Source organism: Vombatus ursinus, unplaced genomic scaffold (assembly GCF_900497805.2).
Source record: "Vombatus ursinus unplaced genomic scaffold, bare-nosed wombat genome assembly UNPS02014821.1, whole genome shotgun sequence".
In the NCBI taxonomy this organism is placed as follows: domain Eukaryota; kingdom Metazoa; phylum Chordata; class Mammalia; order Diprotodontia; family Vombatidae; genus Vombatus; species Vombatus ursinus.
The window spans coordinates 25,652,934-25,671,426 of record NW_020954599.1 but is presented as its reverse complement, the minus strand read 5'-3'; the positions used below and the strand labels follow the sequence as shown (position 1 = coordinate 25,671,426).

General features: G+C 36.2%; 1 protein-coding gene across 2 annotated transcripts in view; it reads right to left on the bottom strand.

The window, feature by feature from the left end:
- LOC114024539 (bifunctional heparan sulfate N-deacetylase/N-sulfotransferase 3) overlaps positions 1–18,493 on the bottom strand; it is a 188,890-nt gene that overhangs the window by 71,309 nt on the left and 99,088 nt on the right. For both annotated transcript variants that reach the window (XM_027837571.1, XM_027837573.1), the window contains exons 4-5: positions 9,803–9,988; positions 3,059–3,187 (exon numbers count right to left, since the gene is read on the bottom strand). In XM_027837571.1, the coding sequence (XP_027693372.1) occupies positions 3,059–3,187; positions 9,803–9,988 (315 nt within the window). The remainder of the gene's footprint in view (positions 1–3,058; positions 3,188–9,802; positions 9,989–18,493) is intronic.

The window sequence follows — 18,493 nt, the reverse complement described above, 5'->3', positions numbered from 1 at the left end:
TGACTGTTAAAGGCAAACACACCGATGGGGGCTGTGAACTAGAGTTTTGAAACTGCTGCACAACAGTTGGTACCTTGAACCCTCCTCATAATAGAATCCCCTTGGGAAAGGGACAGTCATTTCTTCTCAAAATTGCAGGAGTACGCTACAGTGTGTCATATGGAGGAACCCAAATACAGTAGAAAAGAGACGAGGTGCTAGAAGGCCATTGTCTGCTCTTGGTTTTGTTTCTCTGACTTTAGAGAGAATCTTTCACTTCACTGAAGCCAACTTTCCTTGTATGAACAATGAGGATAACAAAAAGCTGTGCTCCTGTGACAACCTTACAGTGTTGTTTTGAGGATGAAATAATATATGTGAAAGCACTATAAATTACAAAGTACTATGTATTTCTAAGTACATAGTACTATGTACCTAAGGTATTATATTTATGCTGCTGCTGTTTCTAATGGCAACAACAACAACAATAATGATGATATTTTTTAGGAAACTAAGGATGCATGGTAATCAGCAATAATTCCAGTCACTTGATGTGTGGAAACTGTCTTGAAGTAGGATCCAGGAACCTTGGTCCTGCCACTCATTAATTAGTTGGAAGATCTTGGAGAATTAAGGAAATGTCACTGAGCTTATGTGTTCTCATGTGTAACATGATGAGGATTGGACTAGATTAGGGAATCTTAACCTTTCTTGTATCATGGACCCCTTTGGCAGTCTGGTGATGCTTGTGAACTTTTGCTCAGAACATTTCTTTTTCACACGTAAAGTACATAAGATTAAAAGGAAACCGAAAGTTAGGGAAGGAAAAAAAAAATGTGTTTTTTCAATCAAAGTTCATGGACCCTCTGAAATCCATCCATAGACCAGATCCCAGGTGAAAAATTCCTAGGCTACATGATTTACATGATTCCTTCAAGCTCTATAAATTCATGATTCATTAGAATATCAATACGTTCTGACTGTACCTTAATAAACAGAGACATCTAGAATTAACTCTACTTGCTGACTAAAACTGTAAAATGTGTTCTCTTTTTTATGCAGGTGTCTCAATTGGGAAATAGACATCCTCATTGTGAAGACTAGGCTCTCTCTTCTCCTGGTCATTCCCCTTGGACTCTCCCATCAACATAACTTATCTTATAATTTTATGGAATAATAATAATAGCTGTATATGATATATGTAATATGATGTCATCACATTTTCCCTGTAGTTTCCATAAAAGGTTCCACCATCTTTCTAGTCACTCAGATTCACAACCCTAGTCATACTCTACTCTTCAATCTTCCTCACCCCACATAGCCACTCAGCTGCTGAGTCTTATCATTTGCACCAGCACACAATCTCTTACATCTGTCTCTATCTTTCTATTCACATGGCTTCAGGCCCTATTGACTAAACTGTAGTAATAACTGATATCCAACTGGACTCCCTGCTTTCAGTTCCTCCCCTCTCCCACTCAGCAGCCAAAGTGACATTCCAAAAACAAAAGTCTGACCATGTCATTCCCGTGCTCCTGACGCACTAGAGGCTCCCTTTTACCCCTGGAATTAAACACTAACTATTCTGATTGACATTCATTTAAAGCCATTGATAACCTTATTCCAAATTTCCTTTCACAAATTCTACATTCCAACCAAACTACCTTTTTTCTCATAATTACACATGATCTTTCATATTCTACCTCTACACTTTTGTACATATTATCCCACAGAGCTGGAATCTACTCGTCTGATTTTTGCCTTGCAGAATTTCACATCTCCTTCAAATCATAGCTCAAGTGACACTTCTTACACGAGACCTCACTCAATCTCCTGAGTTGCTGGTTTCTCTCATCCAAAAATACCTTGTGTCTTTATATACATTTATCATATATGTTGTTTCCTTCAAAAGAATGTAGAGTCCTTGAGAGATGGGGTTGATTTTTTGTGTTTGTATCCCTATAAGACACCTCAGAGCCTTGGGGCAATGAAGATAGTTAATAAGCACTAGTAGATGAATCGATTTTATGATTAAAATCAATTAATGATTTTATTCCATTCCTCCTGCCTCTCCTCAATACACCTCCAGTACATTCATTTGTATCTTGTGCTTTCTGGATCTGAAATTGTTAGCTATCACTAGGACAAGAAGTTTAGCTATCAAAATTTCTCTGTTCAGGGCTTAAAATCTGGACAGCAAGTTCAGGTGTTTAATTATTAAGGTCTAGAATTCTCCCCCTCTTCATCCACATCTCCTGGATTGCCTGATTTCCTTCAAGTCTGAGCTAAAATTCAATTTTCTCCAAGAAACTGAATGTTAGTACCTCCCTTCTTATGATTATTTTCAATTCATCCCATATACATATTGTTTGTATGTAGTTGTTTGCATATGTCTCCCCCCATTAGAATGTGACTCTTAGAAATGGGGCTGTTTTTTTTGTTCGTTTGTTTTTGCTTTGTTTTACTTTGTTTTGTTTTTGAATGTATTTTTTTTTTTTGCCTTCTGAGTGGCTGGCACACAGTAAGTATTTAATAAATGCTTGTTGACTTCTTGACTTGGCAAAGTAGTGTAAATTACATGAAAGCATATAATTGTTATCACCTACCTTTTTGATATGGGAAATATGACAAAGGAAGGAAAGTTCTAAAATCCTACTTATTGTAGGATGTAACTCTGGTCATTTACACTGTTCCAAAGGGAGATGGGAAAGGTCAACCATCCAACTTTGGAACTGGGGGTGGTGTGCACTTCCCCTCTGGTTTCCATTCCCTCTGTTAGCCTACCCATTGATTGACCTCAGTTGCAGGAAGTATCTTTGAGCTCTTCTATCACCTGCTTCAACCTTCTAAGACATAAAAAGGGACTGGAGTTTAGTTTGCCAGTTCTGAAGCCACAGCTGAGTGCTATTTCTGGTTATCGCCTCATCATTTCCTGTTGCTCTTTTCATTTCTGGTAAAAATCTGAAGGGCTAAGCATTTCAAAATGGTTTTACTGATGATAAGAGACCTGCTTGCCTTTTTTCCAACTATATTTTCATCCCACTATTTAGCCAGCTTGAGAATAACTTGAAATACTTACTGGATTGAGGATAAGGGTAAAGAAAAGTTCTCCTCCTTGGATACTCTTGTCTAGTTCTTTTGGACCTCCTGGATATTCTTTGTAGAAGATTGTATGTGTGAAAAGACCACAAGTTTGTCGGGGAAGAACCTGATTGAAAAATGAACAGGTCAGGAAAAAAACAGTTACTTTCTGTTGTGATTTGTGGAAGCTGTGACATTTCCCTCATCATACATTATATATGATAGGAAACCATTTCACAAGGCCAAATACAAATTGAAAGATTACTCATACTCTGAAAAAGGAAGGATGACGCAAAAGTATATGGGATATTTATTCAAGGGTAAAAAAAAAGGGAATTAGAAAGAATGTTTTAAAGATAAGGTAGATATATAATTAATTTCATCCATGCAAGCCCTTTAAATTACATATTTGGAGCTTACATTTCAAAGCTTCCAAAAGTATAAACAATGAAATGAAATGAACTTTTCAATACTGATATTGTCTTGCCTATTTACCAATACTGGTAAGCACTCTATTTTCTTTAAAAATGTATACCTACATTAATGTACTAGCTTAATATGTTTTTGAGGGGGGAGATGACATCTTTAATTCAATTGAGCCTCTGGATCATAAAGGAAAGATTGATATACTCTAAAGCTCATATTCCCAGTTCTGAAGTCTGGTAGTTGCCAAAGAATTTATGTTTTTTGGTAGTCATTTTTAATAATCCCATAACGTATACGTACCATATAATGTTAAAAAGGCCACCTTTTCATCATTGAATAACACAAGTGCCATTATTTGTTACCATTGTGCAACTGCATGGTAAGGACATTTTTCAAATTCTTATGGTTTTCCTTGTGAAATATGACAATTTTATAAGAAAGCAAGGAGTGAAGTTGTGTAAGTAGGCACATTCCTCAGCTAAATCTTATAGAATGACTTGCTTATGGTCCATGTTCATCACTAGGAGCTTGAAGTGACAGGAAATTAATGCATTTGCTTTGGGGAACAGCCTGTCTTCCAATTTCTAAGGAAGGAAACTCTTTTATTGATTGTTCTTAGTAAATGAATCTTCAATCCTGCTGTCCTATTCCTCAAAGTTTATGGTAAACTTGATTCAATATATATCTTCAAAATATTGGTGCTTCTTGTCAAATTTTTGGAAAAGAGAATTATTTGAAGAATTCTTTCAATCATTAGGCTTTATTATAGAAATTTACCTTTTTTTTGGAGAATGTCTACTAATAAATATGCTGTTATATGGGTTGTAGTAAAATTTGTTCTAGGCATTGATAGGTTTCCCCGAGCACAAGCCACTGCAAATTCACTTTGAATAGCCTACTTTGAGATGCTCATTTAATAAAACCTTTCACGTTAGTAGAGGAGTTAAAAGACAAAGTTACTGTGGGTAACTGGAAGAAGGACTTAAAAGCACCTCTATTTTGCTAATAAATGAAAGTTTTATTCAATGCACAGATTGCATAACCCTGGTGAAGTCTATGTCTTAAGATATTAGAGTAGAAATGAGGATTATTTTTTCTTGATTTGGACCTGTGATTTCATTAGTATGGGGAACATGTAAATGTGGAATTCTCTGGGTTAATGCACATTGGCAAATGATTTATAATTTATAGATGTTATTTCTCTAATTTCTAGATTTAGAGAGCTGCCTTTGGCACTGACAGGATAAGTGGCTTGCCAAGAGTGATACAGTTCATATATGTCAGATGCAGGACTTGAACCCAGACCTTCCTGACTCTTTACACTCTGTACCAGGTTGCCTTAATGTCACACACAAAATAAGGAATTAAATCAACCCCCAAAACAAAACGAAAATATTATTTCTATTATGATTTAATTTATTCACTCAAAATAGCCATTACCATACTTGGAAAGGTCATTTCCTGAAATTATTAACCCAGAAGGTTTGGTCTTGTTTTGCATTCATTAATTCATTTGACAGATATTTGTGCATAGCTCTGTTTTATCTGTAGCAGGAGGCACAGAATATGAAGCATGCCTTCTGTTCTTAAGAAACTCAAAATTCAGGTGGGAGGACAAGGTATAGTAAAAAGGCTATGTGGTATTGAATGCCAAATGAAGGGGACAAAAACTATGGGAAATCTGAGAAGGGAGAGATCATAGTGGGCTACAATGGGGTTAAGGAAGGCCAAGAGATAAGATTTATGGTGGGATTTCAAGGATGGGTAACATTTAAATAAATAGAAATGTGGGGTTAGAAAATTTCAGGTGGGGAAATTGGAATAAGTAAAGCGAAAAACATGAGAATAGGAGAGTGAAGAGAATAAGTTGTAGGTTTGGATTGGATTGTAGATATCTTTAAACGCAAGACTAAAGCTTAAACTCTATTTTATAGTCAATGAGAGTTGCTTAATGCTTTTGAACCATAAAGTGACATGATATATGAAAACCACATTTGAGAAAATTTAATTTGATGCTGAAGAAATAGAGAATAGGGTAGGAAGATGAGTTGGGAGCCTGTTGAAATTACCTAGTCATGAAATGATAAGAGCTCAAATGGAGTAGAGCTAATGGGAATAAAAACAAAGAGCAGATGCAGGGAATACTATAAAGGAATAATTGATAGGTCTTGATGACTGAAACTGGATTCAAAGTTATTATTATTATATTCTTACCCAGAACATGGAGTTCAGGATTGGATCCCATCTCTGACCCTCCTTGGTCCTTTGGGAAGTATGATAGGATGAATATCTACAGGGGTTTTTTCCCCCACCCACCATGGATTAGAAAAAGAAAAGCTGAGATTTGATTGATCAAAAACTGGGCAAGATTCAAGCTTTGCTTCCATTAATATAGCTTCAAGGTGGCCTCTGGATGTGTGGACAAGGCTTCCAGGTCCCATAGAGGGCCAAACAGTTTCCTGCACCTGTCATGGAGTCTGGCCCCTCCAACACAGTGGTTGTCTGAAAACCACTTGAGTCACTACCACATGCCATCTTCCTGATGAGACCTGTTTCATAAAGGGATGGGGGAGGTGGGGTATTTCTATAGAAGCTAAATACCGCTTTATTCTTGCCACGCCAAAGTTAAGTCAACCTCCTTTGGTTAACCATTCAGTGACCTTACAGTGTCTCATTTTGTCCCAATATGGAACATAAACGAGTAGGTGCCTTTTCAGGCCTACCTCTAACAGGATGCCATATGTAAAATAGAGATGAGAGCTCCCCTGCATCATAGAGCTGTGGGAGGATCAAATGAAAAAATGTGTGAAGTTCTTTAAAATTCTTAAAACGCTACGTACATGTGAGTTATTACAGACTCTCTCAATTTCAAATGCAGGTCTCTTTCTACTGTCTTTTGAAGATGTTTTCAATAAATTGATATACATATCAAGTGATCTAATCAAGTTATAAGCATGTAAAAAGAGATCATGAAGGTGAAATCACAGAGCTCAGAAAACCCTGAGCTGATTATACAGCAACAAGAAAAAGAAATCAGTGCTTATATAGTTCTTTAAAGTTGGGCAAATAGTTTATAGAGATTATCTCATTTTAACCTTACAGAAGCCCTATTAGGTAGATATTCTAAGAATTATCTTGATTCTCTAGATGAGGAAACTGAAGCTCAGAGAGAGAGTGACTTGTCCATGGTCATATAGCTATTAAGTGTCAAAAATGAATTTCAAACCCAGATCATTCAGACTCCAAGACTAGCACTCCAAACATTATGTAGGAACTATAGGGATATAGATTGGGTCTGTGTTTTTACTGGTGTAAGAAACTCCCTGGTGAGGAAACTCCCTCTACCAAAGTAGTTTAGTATCTTGATTATAATCCTAGGTCCTTTGATTTCTGGAATATGATATTCCAAGCACTCTACTCCTTTAATAATGACATTGCTAAATTTTGCATGATCCTGACTGAATTGAATTGTTTCTTTCTGGCTGCTTCCAATATTTTATCCTTGACCTTGAAGCTCTGGAATTTGATAGTGTTCCTGGGAGTTTTCATTTTGAGATCTCGTTCAGGAGGTGATCAGTGGATTTTTTTTTCAATTTCTATTTTATCCTCTGGATCTAAGGTATTTGGGTCAATTTTCTTTGATAATTTTTTAAAATATGAAGACTAGGCTCTTTTTTATCATGGCTTTCAGGTAGTCCAGTAATTCTTAAATTATCTCTTTGTGCTCTATTTTCCAGGTCAGTTGCTTTTCTGATGAGATATTTCACATATTCTTCTATTTCTTCCATGTTTTTGACTTTGTTTTATTGTTTCTTCATGTTCCATGTGGTCATTAGCTTCCACTTGCCCAAGTCTAATTTTTGAGAAATGATTTTTTAAAAGAGATTTTTGTATTTCTTCTTCCATTTGGCTAATTCTGCTTTTTAAATTAATTCTTTTCTTCCATGGATTATTCTGCCTCTTTCGTCTAATGACAAAATGGCCAATTCTGTTTTTTTTTTGAGGTGTTATTTTCTTCAATATTTTTGATGCCTCTTTTTACTGAGCTGTTAATAGTCTTGTCATAATTTTCTTGTATCACTCTTACTTCTTTTCTCAACTTTTCCTCTACCACTGTTATCTTTTTTTTTTTAAATTCTTGCTGTAATTCTTGTTGGGCTTGGGTCCAATTGATATTTTCCTTTGAGGCTTTATAAATGTTTTAACATTGCTGCCTTCTTCTGAGTTTATGCCTTGGTCTTCCCTTACACCAGAGTAACTTTTTTATGGGCAAGTTCATTTTTGTTGCTTGTTCATTTGTCTAGCCTATTTCTTAACTTTGAATTTTATATTAAAGTTGGGCTCTGCTCACCTGTGAGGAAGAAGGCACTGTCCCAAGCTTCAGGCTTTTTTTGTGCTGCCTTTTTTTAGAGCTAGTTCTGGGGAATCTGCAAGTTTTCCTGGCTTCCAGGGTGATATGATCCAGAGAGAGATGTGTTCACTATTCTCTCGTTCTTCTTCTTTGGTGTTTATCCTGGAAGGTACCCTGCTTCTCTTCTTGCAGGTGCAAATCCTAATACTCCTCGTGGCCCTGGATCTATGACCAGGTCTCCTTTTCTCCTACAGTTACAAGTGGTATTGCTCTTCTCTGCCTTGCAACTGTGACCAAGGTCCCTGTTCCCTTGTGACTGAATATAAGTGCTTCTCTTGGCCATGGAACTGCCACTTAGAACTGTTAATGGCAATAGCACTAGCCAATCAGCACCAGCTGCACCTAGTACTAGCAAAAGGTTGCCCATAATCTCTTTCTGACCAGTTCTTCAATCCACTTGCATTCTCTTGGCTGAGAACTCTCAAATCTACTATTGCTTCTAGTGTCATAGCCACCTCCAAAGCCCACCCTTGATGCTCCACCCTGGGCCAACTCCCACCCTGCTGTCACAGATGACTCTTGTCAACCTTCTATGCTGTCTTAGGCTGGAAAAATGCCTCACTCTGACCTTTGGTTGGCTCTGCCACTCCAACCTTTGATTTGAAGAGTTATTTTAAAGTTGTTCAGAGGGGAAAATGGGGAGAGTTCAGTTGGGTTGCTGCCTGTACTCCACCATCTTGACTCCCTAGATCTCAAATTGTTCTTTAACTTGCCCCCAGCAACTATGATTCTGCCAAAAGACTGTATTTGGCAGCTTGAAATATCATAACAAATCCATTCTGGGCAAATAAGCCCATGGCAGCAGGAGGGAGTACAAACTTCCAAGAATTCTATTGTTAGGAAATTCTCACTAGTGTAAATCTTAGCAACAATAAGCACCCCTGTCTGCACTCCCAGCTCCCTTTCTGACCTCTACCAACACTTAAGCCTGTTAGTGAACCTTACACAGTGGTAGAGGAAAGAGTTCGGTGTGACTCAATGTGATCACCAATACACCCCACTTGACATTTTTGTAGACACTTGGGTCAACACCTGCGCTGAATTCTTGCATGCACTATTAGAATCTGTTGTTATATAACCATTCATCAGAGAGGGGGCAGTCTTCCTTTATATATGCACCTCAGCAATCACTCAAAATAAACCATAGAAACTACTCCCAGATCTTTCCTTGTGATACCCAATTTGGGAATGTACTAGGAATTTTATCTTTCTTTTATTATATCTTACAGAATCTTTACCTGAGGTGGTAGGCTGTATAATATCTATAATATCCTCAAGAACATATGCATTGATGCATGATAGAACCACAATCTGAGGATCTAATGAAAATCAGACAAAGGAACAGAAAGAAATTTTACAAAATCTGCTGTGTTTAAAAAAAATGTTTTTCCTGTTTAGAACACTGAGGGACTTTTGGATGCTTATTTTAAAGGAAAATCTCTGTTTTCTTAACTTCACATGATAACATACATTAGAAATCTGTTTACTGGGGTATAAAAGCAGCAATGGTAAATATAAATAAGACCATTGCCAATTTTGCAGAGCAATGGATTTTAAAAATAGATTTATAAGCTATCTGCAAGGCAGATGCAATATTTTCTTTCTCATTTATAAATCCCCATCATCAACTGATAGTAGGCCTTGTTTGGGGATCTTAGAAATTGGGCTAAATGGGTGAAGGGGTGGTGGTGGTAGAAAGAAAACCACTTTTCATTGCTATCTGAAGAAGCTTTGAGGGGTGGTTTTAATTAAAGAATATGACATGTGACAAATGTTCTTCACACAGCATGGAACTTTTCATATTGCTGAGCTTTTCATTTCTAGCACTTTCCTTTTTCACTTTCGTTTGAAAACTGAGAAGCCAGAAAAGGAAGTTATACTCAGAGAATTCGAGAAGAAACTCACCATGATGTTTTTATGGATGAAGCCACGGCGGTAGCGTGCTGGTTTCAGATGTGGATATTCCTCAGTGCTTGTGATTTTAATATTCCAGACTTTCTTCCAGGCCTCATAAAGTTGGACATGGACAGGATAAACTCCGGAATGATGAGGCGCCACTGCGTAGCCCATGTCGGTAGGAATGCCATGCTCCTGAAACGTATCAAAAAGATAATTGGGATAATAGAGAGACTTCATGTTTTATGATGTTTTTTTTCATATCAATCTCTGTTTGATAGCATAAAAAATATTTCCGGTGGGAGAAAGAAGTCTCCATTCAGATTCAAAATGTCAGTTTAACACATATTGGTTACATATTATTTAAGAACAGCTGGATTTCTGTTGCCTGAAAGCATTGGTAATGCAAGAAACAACAAGACATCAGCCCTGCCCGCCGGGAGTTTACAAATGAGGGAGTAGGGGGAAGAGGATATATGCAAAAGTAACTATGGTATAAAATTAAACATAGTGCAAAAGAGAGAGGTACAAACAACTTACAGTGTGAGATTTGAGTAAAATTCAGCTTTCATTGTAACCTATGGTAACAGAAGGGAAAACTGAGGCAAAGAAGTCTAGATATCTCTCTCACATTAAAAAAAAAATAAGCACTTTAAGTAGAGTCCAGGACTTTCCTATTATAATTCTGCCACTACTCTGACAAATGCAAGTGCAAGGCTGAAGGTATCTAGCAATTTTTGGAAGTAATTTATTCTCGTTTACATTCATCAATCTTGTTCTGGTATTGTCCATTCCCACGTCCTCCTATTGCTCGTGATATCACTGGTTAATATGAATTCAAGCATTTGCTTCCAATATCAGTCAGAACGTCCCTCTCTTTCCACATACACACATATATATGTATATAACCTAAATATATGCATGCATATATATGAATATGTGTGCATATATGTTTATATCTACACATATCAGCATGAATTATAGAAGTCAAGCACATTACATCTCTCTTGGGCTTATAGTTAAGTTTCCAGTTTCCAAATTGTCCCATTTCTATCAGATTTTCCCTTTATCATAATCCCCTCAGCAAGGAAGTCAGTAGTTATTTTTGTGGTCATAATAGACAATGCTCATTTTTTTTCTAGGATATCTATCTATCTGTCTGTCTATCTATGATTGGATAATATGGTTAAATATCTGGAGACTGATTTTGCTAGAAGCTGAAAACTATTCTTACAATGAAAGCAGAAGGCACTAAAGGTGTCAAATAATTTGAAAACCAGAGTTTGAAGTGAAACATTCATGCATAAAATTACCATGTTGAAAAACAAAAAAAAAAAAAAGACAAAAAGAACTAAAAAAAACAGCCATCCCTAAAATTTCATTCCCATACTATGAGCATGAAACCACTCTGTCATGATGAACATTTGGGACAGATGAAGTCTTCCCCAGGTGTTATCATTGAAAAAAATAAATCTATGTGACATGGATGTTTACAAAATGAGAATTTTCTATATGCATATTAGAAGCCTTAGTAAGTTACGTGATTTTTATTCTCCACTTGGTATATGTTATTAGAGCTGACACATATCCTCAGAATACAAGAAAATAACTCAACTGTCAGAGATAAGACTTAAAAAAAAAACCTTACTGATACTTTCTTGTGGATGGTTTTCCTTATTTTTGATCTTTAGGCTTATTTTTGTTTTAGAGATTTTTTTCAGAACCCAAGGTTCATTCAATTAAACATTCTTTGAAGTAGTCTTGGTTTTTCATCACGCAGTGGTATCCTTTATTTTTGCACATATGAAGTACCATTATTCCCAATCCATTCTGTCCAATTAGGGTCTGAATTTAATTAGACTCTAAATTTAAGGAAAGTACATGGGTCCAGAATATAAACACCTTAGCAAAATCAAATATGATGGAAATTATGAAGTAACAGTGAGGAGAGGGTAAAAAAAAATTACAAAAATGTTAGCATGAGAAACAATCAATCAATAGATTATTAAGTGCCTACTATGTGCCAGGCACTGTGCTAAGTGCTAATGGATACAAAAAAGCAAAAGAGAGTCCCTGCTTTCAAGGGTCTTACAATCTAATGGGAGCTCTTACTAACTAATTAAGTCAGATCATCCCAAGAAAATTTAAAGACAAAACTGAAAGGACAACAAACATGTAAATTGAGAAAAGTTTGTGAAACTTTCATATCTATCTCTACCTCTGATTTAGTTAATCTGCTTTAAAACATTTCCCTCCCTAATATGGAGTCTCCAAGGGAGCTGAGTGAGGACCAGCAGATTGAGTGGTATGAGTATCATTATATGTCACCTGTCACCTGTTGCACTAAAAAACATACATTAGAACAACTGAAAATCTGGTTCTTTATTTTTTAAAGGGACTATCTCTATTGATGAATTCATGATTCATTGAAGTGTTAAAAAGGGTACAAATTGATGACGAAAAAAATGGAAAAGACAAGAGGTGGAATTATTTGCCCAGGGTCTAATAGCTAGTAAGTGTCTGAAGTGGGATTTAAACCAGTTCTTCCTCACTTTAAGCTCAAAACTCTCTCCATTGTGCCATGGTTTCAAATTCATGTTATATTTATTTAAAAGCATCCAGAAAGTATTAATTCATACAAATTTTTTTTTTTGGTGGGTATGGAACCTGTAATTTCATTGGTGTAGAGAACTCCCAATGAGGAAATTCTTTCTGCCAAGGTAGAATATCAGATTGCTATGCAACTTTTCTTAAGAGTTACCCAGAGCACTGAGAGGTTAGGAGACCTGCCAGTATAATGTAGAGTTGGTGTATGTCAAAGGTGGTCCTTTAACTCAGGTCTTCCAGACTCAGGTCCTGCTCTAGTCATTATGCAATGATGCCTTTCTCATGCAAACTATATACAAAAAAATACAGACATCTGTTCAACAGTAAGTATACCTCTCACATATTCTCCACCTACTTAATGTTTTGGATGGTATAAAGAACTAATTCATTTTTTAAAATATTTTTTTCAACACAGTAAAAACTCAGAGAAGTGATTCTCACAAGTAAATTAATTGACTATGTTTCGTTTTCTTCCATAAGTTGAAATCCTATTCTCTCATGGTGCTATTTTTCAGCTTAAAAATGACTTTGGGGGGCTTATTTTTGAGGGGAATGGCAACATAAATCCCCATTATTTCTGAATGACATTAGCAGTCACAAAACTTCTATTTGTAGAGGATGAGAAAAGTGGTGCAGTGAATCAAATAAAAAATGAGCAAGAATAAAATACTTGGGAGAAAGTAAGGAAGATCAAATGCTCCAGTGTGAAAATTGTGACCTTTCTGTTTGGCGTGTTTGTTATTAAATATTTATTGCAGCATCTCTATTATTTATGGAATAAAATGGATGATTAATATGGTAAAACTAAATATACACTGTTCATGTGATCAATGAGTAGTGATATAGCCACAATGGTAGAAAATAAACTTGGTTCTTCTAATTATTGCCTATGGGCAATAGGGGAATTTAGTCAATATGCCTGTGTTCCACTTTTTTCATTTTTCAAATGATCAGAGAGGACTAGATAAGTTGCCCAATGTCCTTTATGGTTATCAATCCAATGATATAATAGGGGCAGGGGCACAAAACACCTTCAAAGACATTAAAGTTTCAAGGAATCATTGTGGAATGGTGGAATGAACATTGGTTGACTTTAGAATCAGAAGCTTCAGCATTTTAGTCCTAACTCTGCCACTAATTAGCTGTGAATGACTGAGAAAAGTATTCAAAGAGTATATTATTTAGGACCTCAGTTCTCCCATCTGTTATATTAGTTAGGTGGCTAGGTAATTTCGAAGGTCCCTTCCAGTCCTAAGATTCTATGGCCAAATATTAAAATACTACAACTAATGGAAGTATAATGTTCTATTATACTTCTAAAGTTATTTTGTGAGTAAACGCATAACTTTTTTGTATCAGAAAAGGAATTTTTTTAAAGTCCTTAAATTTAAAAAAAAATTAAAGTAACTGACAGTTAATTCTTTACCCATATAAATGGTTTGACAGCTAGAATTAGGGAATAGTGGTCTAGGTTCATCTAATTTGGTGATGGTTTCTAAACAGAAAAAAAAAATCTCGTGTGTCCAAGATAGACATAGAAGTGTTGTCGTCTGAAGGCAGGAATGATTGAAATGACCTCTCCAAGTTCATTCCAGCTCTTTAGTGCTAAATTTTATATTAGGATAATGTTATTGTTGACAGCAACATTAAAAAAATTCACAGAATTCCATGAAAATACTATTTACTCTGAGTTAATAAATTACTTTTAGCCAAATAGGTGAAAAAATTCAGTCCAATGAACTTATTTGACTATATACAGACTGGAGGAACTATGGGATTAATGACTTATTTTTTTTTTAATCATCTTAACTGTCAACATTTATCAATTCCAAAGCCCAACACAATTTTTTTTATGGGAATTTTCTTGTGTAGGGTATGATAATTTGGTTATTTCACACTGCAGAATTCCCCAGTCAGGCACCACAAACCCATCATGTAATAGAAATAACTCATATTTTTATATAATTTTAAGAGTTTCCAAAACGTGACTCATACAGTACTGGTCTGAGGTGAAAGTCAAATGTTTCTCCAGAACTCAAAGTGCCTTTCTATTTAGGAAGACAAGAATAATGGTCAGAGTTTATTATCTTATATTTTTTGTATTTGTTAATATGAACTTATGGGTCCTTTGTGTTTCAAGCATTCATTTTGTAATACAAGAAGTAAATAGCTGTCCTATACAGTTGGAGAATAATAAATCAGAGATTAAGAGATGCTTGACCTCTTCTCTCTGAAATAAGCCATTCTTAGCATGAATTAATACCTCAAGAGTCCAGAATCAGAGTCTGTTGTGGGAGGGGGAAACCTAGGACACAGGTCACATATTTAGAGTTTTAGAAAAAAAAATATCCATTATTTCATTTGTTCCTTACAATAATGATAAGAGGTAGAAAATATAATTGTTACTTACACATGAACATACTGAGGCACAGAGACCTTAAGTAACTTGCAGAAGAAGGTCACAGAAGTATTAAACTTGAATCCAAGCCCGTGCTTTAGTGGGGATTCTTTTCAGATATTAGTTGGGTTGATGATTGCTGAGATCCCTTCCAACTCTACAATTCTGAATATTTTCAATTCTATAATTCCAAATCCAGTGCCTTTTGTACTACACTAAACTGGCAACTTCTGGGTTAGCATTTGGTTGGAGCAATGTGGTATAATGGATAAAATGTGGCATTTGTAGTCAGAAAGACCTAGGTTTCAATGTTGCCTCTTACAAAGCTTTATTTCCATGAGCAAGTTGCTTAACCCAGTTTTCTTAAAGTAGATGCCTAGAAACCCTGGGTAACTGGGGAATGACACCACGGAGACTTGTGATTTGATTCCAAGTGGGTATAGTATAACTAATTGGAGGATGGGAAGATGAACAACATCTTTTCCCTCCTCACACAGCTTGTTTTCTGAGTTGTTGTCCCAGCAGTAGACCCCTCAGCTAGGTGTCCAAAATTCTTCATCATACCTGTCCCCAACCTTGCCCTGATCCTGACAGCAATGGTCTATAGGGCAGTGACAATGAGTAACACCCTTTTCTCACCCCCTAATTCTCCTCACATACACATCCTTCCCGCCTCTTTGTGGGAAAAAGTGGGTAGCACAGGATAAACAAGCAAGGATGGATTCTGATTCCATTATATCCACCCTGCTTTCTACCAACCATCTTTATTTTGAACTTTTCTATCTCTCTGGAGGCAGGGACATTCTTCTACTCTCCCTAGTTTTCAAACTCTTCTTTATCTTTGACTTCACACAAATGACACTGCTCTCTTCAAAGTTCCCAATGGTATCTCAAGCCATATAGCTTTCTCTCAGTGCTCAACCTCCTTGACCTCTGTACAGCACTTGACACTGTTAGTTACTCTCTCTTCTCAGGCACTCGCTATCACCTCTCTGTCATACACTTCTCTCTGTTCGTTCTCCTCTTACCTTTCTGACTGCACTTTCCACAACCTCCTTGACTCTATAGTAATCCAAATCACACTGGATTACTGTGGGTGCATTACAAGGATCTGTCTTGGGCCTCCTTCTCTTTGTGTATGTTCTTTCACTAGGTGAATTCACTAGCTCTCCAGGGTTTAATTACCACCTTGAGGCAAATGAGTCCTATATGTGTATATATAAATATATATATATATATGTGTTCATTTATTTATTTATATATATTTATATATATTCATTCATTTATTTATATATTTATATATATATATATTTACTTATATATATATGTGTGTGTGTATGTATATATGTGTATATATATACATACACACATACATATATACATACCTACATATACATATACACATGCATACATATATATTTCCATACGTGTGTGTGAGTGTGTATCCTGCCTGAATCACTTTCCTAAGCTCCAGTCCTGTATCACTGACTGGCTCTGCAACATTTGGGACTTAATGTCCCATCAGTATCTTAAAATCAACACATCCAAAAGAAAATTCATTATTTTTTGCCCCAAACCTTCCCTATTTCTTTCCAAGGCACTATTATTCTTTACGTCACCCAGGTTTGCAACCATGGTGTTTTCTTGGACTCATTACTTTCTCTTACTCCATATACCCCCAAAATTACTAAAATTTGTCACTTTTATCTCTACATCTCTCATTGGCCCCCTGTATTTACTTCCATAGCTACCATCCAAATTCAGAAAGGTTTTACTACCTGGACTATTACAATAGTCTCTTCACTTGTCTCATAAATTGGTCTTAATTAGCCTCAATTTTTCCCCCACTCCAATTCCTCCTCCACAGAGTTATTCTTAAAGTATTGTTATGACCATGTCATTCTTCTGCCCAATAAACTTCAATGGACCCCTAATGTGAAAAAAAAGTTTAGAGACCACAAGCTTATACTCTCTGAGCCCTAGTTTACACTGTAAAATGGGGAAAATAATATCTCAAATACTTACCTCACAGAATCATCATGAGATCCTAATTAATAATAATAGCTAGCACATATATAACTTTAAGATTTACAAAGGGAAAAAGTTAGGGGGTGGAGCCAAAATGGCAGAGAGAAGCCAGGAAGTGGCCTGAGCTCTCCCCAGTTTCCCTCAAAAATAACATTATATAAAGCCACTAAAACAGATTCTGGAGTGAAGGAACCTACAAAAAGAGTGAAACAATTTTCAAGCTTAAGATAACTTAGAAGGACTATAGTAAAGGTCTGTCTCAGTTGGGTAAAAGGGAAGCACAGCCCAGTAGAGTGGGTGTCCAGGCAAGCCAGTGGGAGGCTCATAGCCACAGCACAGATCAGTAACGACGGCCCCTCGCTCCTGGCTCAGCAGGCCAGCAGTGAGGCCTGCAGCCCCAGGGCAGAAGGCAAATTGCTAGCCCCAGAACCCTGGCACTTCAGGTGTGACTAAGCTAGGTCACCCCCAGTACAGTGGGCAAGCCACCAGTACCTGAGGCCCCAGAACAGAAAGCTAGTGACCAGACCCCTGGCCCCTAGCATAAGAAACTTGGGACAGTGCCCCCTGTGCCCAAGGAACAGAACTCAACTTTAAAAATTAAAAAAAAAAAATAGGCTGAAAAATGAGGAAAAAGAAGAAAAGATGCCTGACCATAGAATGCTACTATGGCTACTGGGAAAATCAAAACATTAACTCAGAAGAGGACAACAATTCAAAATACCTATATGTGAAGCCTCAAAGGGAAATATGAATTGGTCTCAAACCCAAAAAGTCCTCTTGGAAGAACTCAAAAAGGAGTTAAAAAAAAAAGTAAAAGAAGCAGAAGAAACAATGTGAAAAAAAGAGTTATGCAGGAGAATTTTGAAAAAAGAGCCAATACCTTTGAAAAGGAAGCACAAAAATTGACTGAGGAAAACAACTCTTTTAAAAGTAAAATTGACCAAATAGAAAAGGAAGTACAAAAGCTAAATGAAGAAAATTATTCCTTAAAAATTAGAATTGGGGAAGTGGAAACTAATGACTCTAGGAAACAGTAAGGATCAAAAATCAACAGAATGAAAAAATAGAAGAAAATATAAAATCTTATTGAAAAAATAATTGACTTATTTTGTATTTGTTTCAATATTTAAGTTTATAATGTGTATCTTTTTTCTTTTCTTATTGTGTATTTAAGTTTCAGTAATTAAAAAAAAAGAAAAAAATATTAACCTGGAAAATAGGTCCAGGAGAGATAATTTAAGAAATATTGGACTACCTGAAGGCTATGATTAAAAAAAAAAGTTTGGATAGCATCTTTCAAAAAATTATCAAGGAAAACTGCCCTCATATAATAGATCTAATTGAAAGAATCCACTGATCACCTCCTGAAAGTATTCCACAAAGTAAAACCCCAAGGAATATTGTAGCCAAATGCCAGAATTATCAGGTCAAAGAGGAAATACCACAAGCAGAAGACATTACTATTTGGCATCATCTTTTATTCATTCTTGTCTAACATTATCTGCTTTCATTAAATCCATAATGGTTTATACTACTGATTGATTGATTGTATAACTTAATCAAAAAGGTGTTTTCACCTGATAAAGGTTTCAACCTGTAAAGCACTTTGTTACTTACTTTAATTGGGGTTGAGGTGTGTGGGATACCCCTCATATAATTTTAGGACC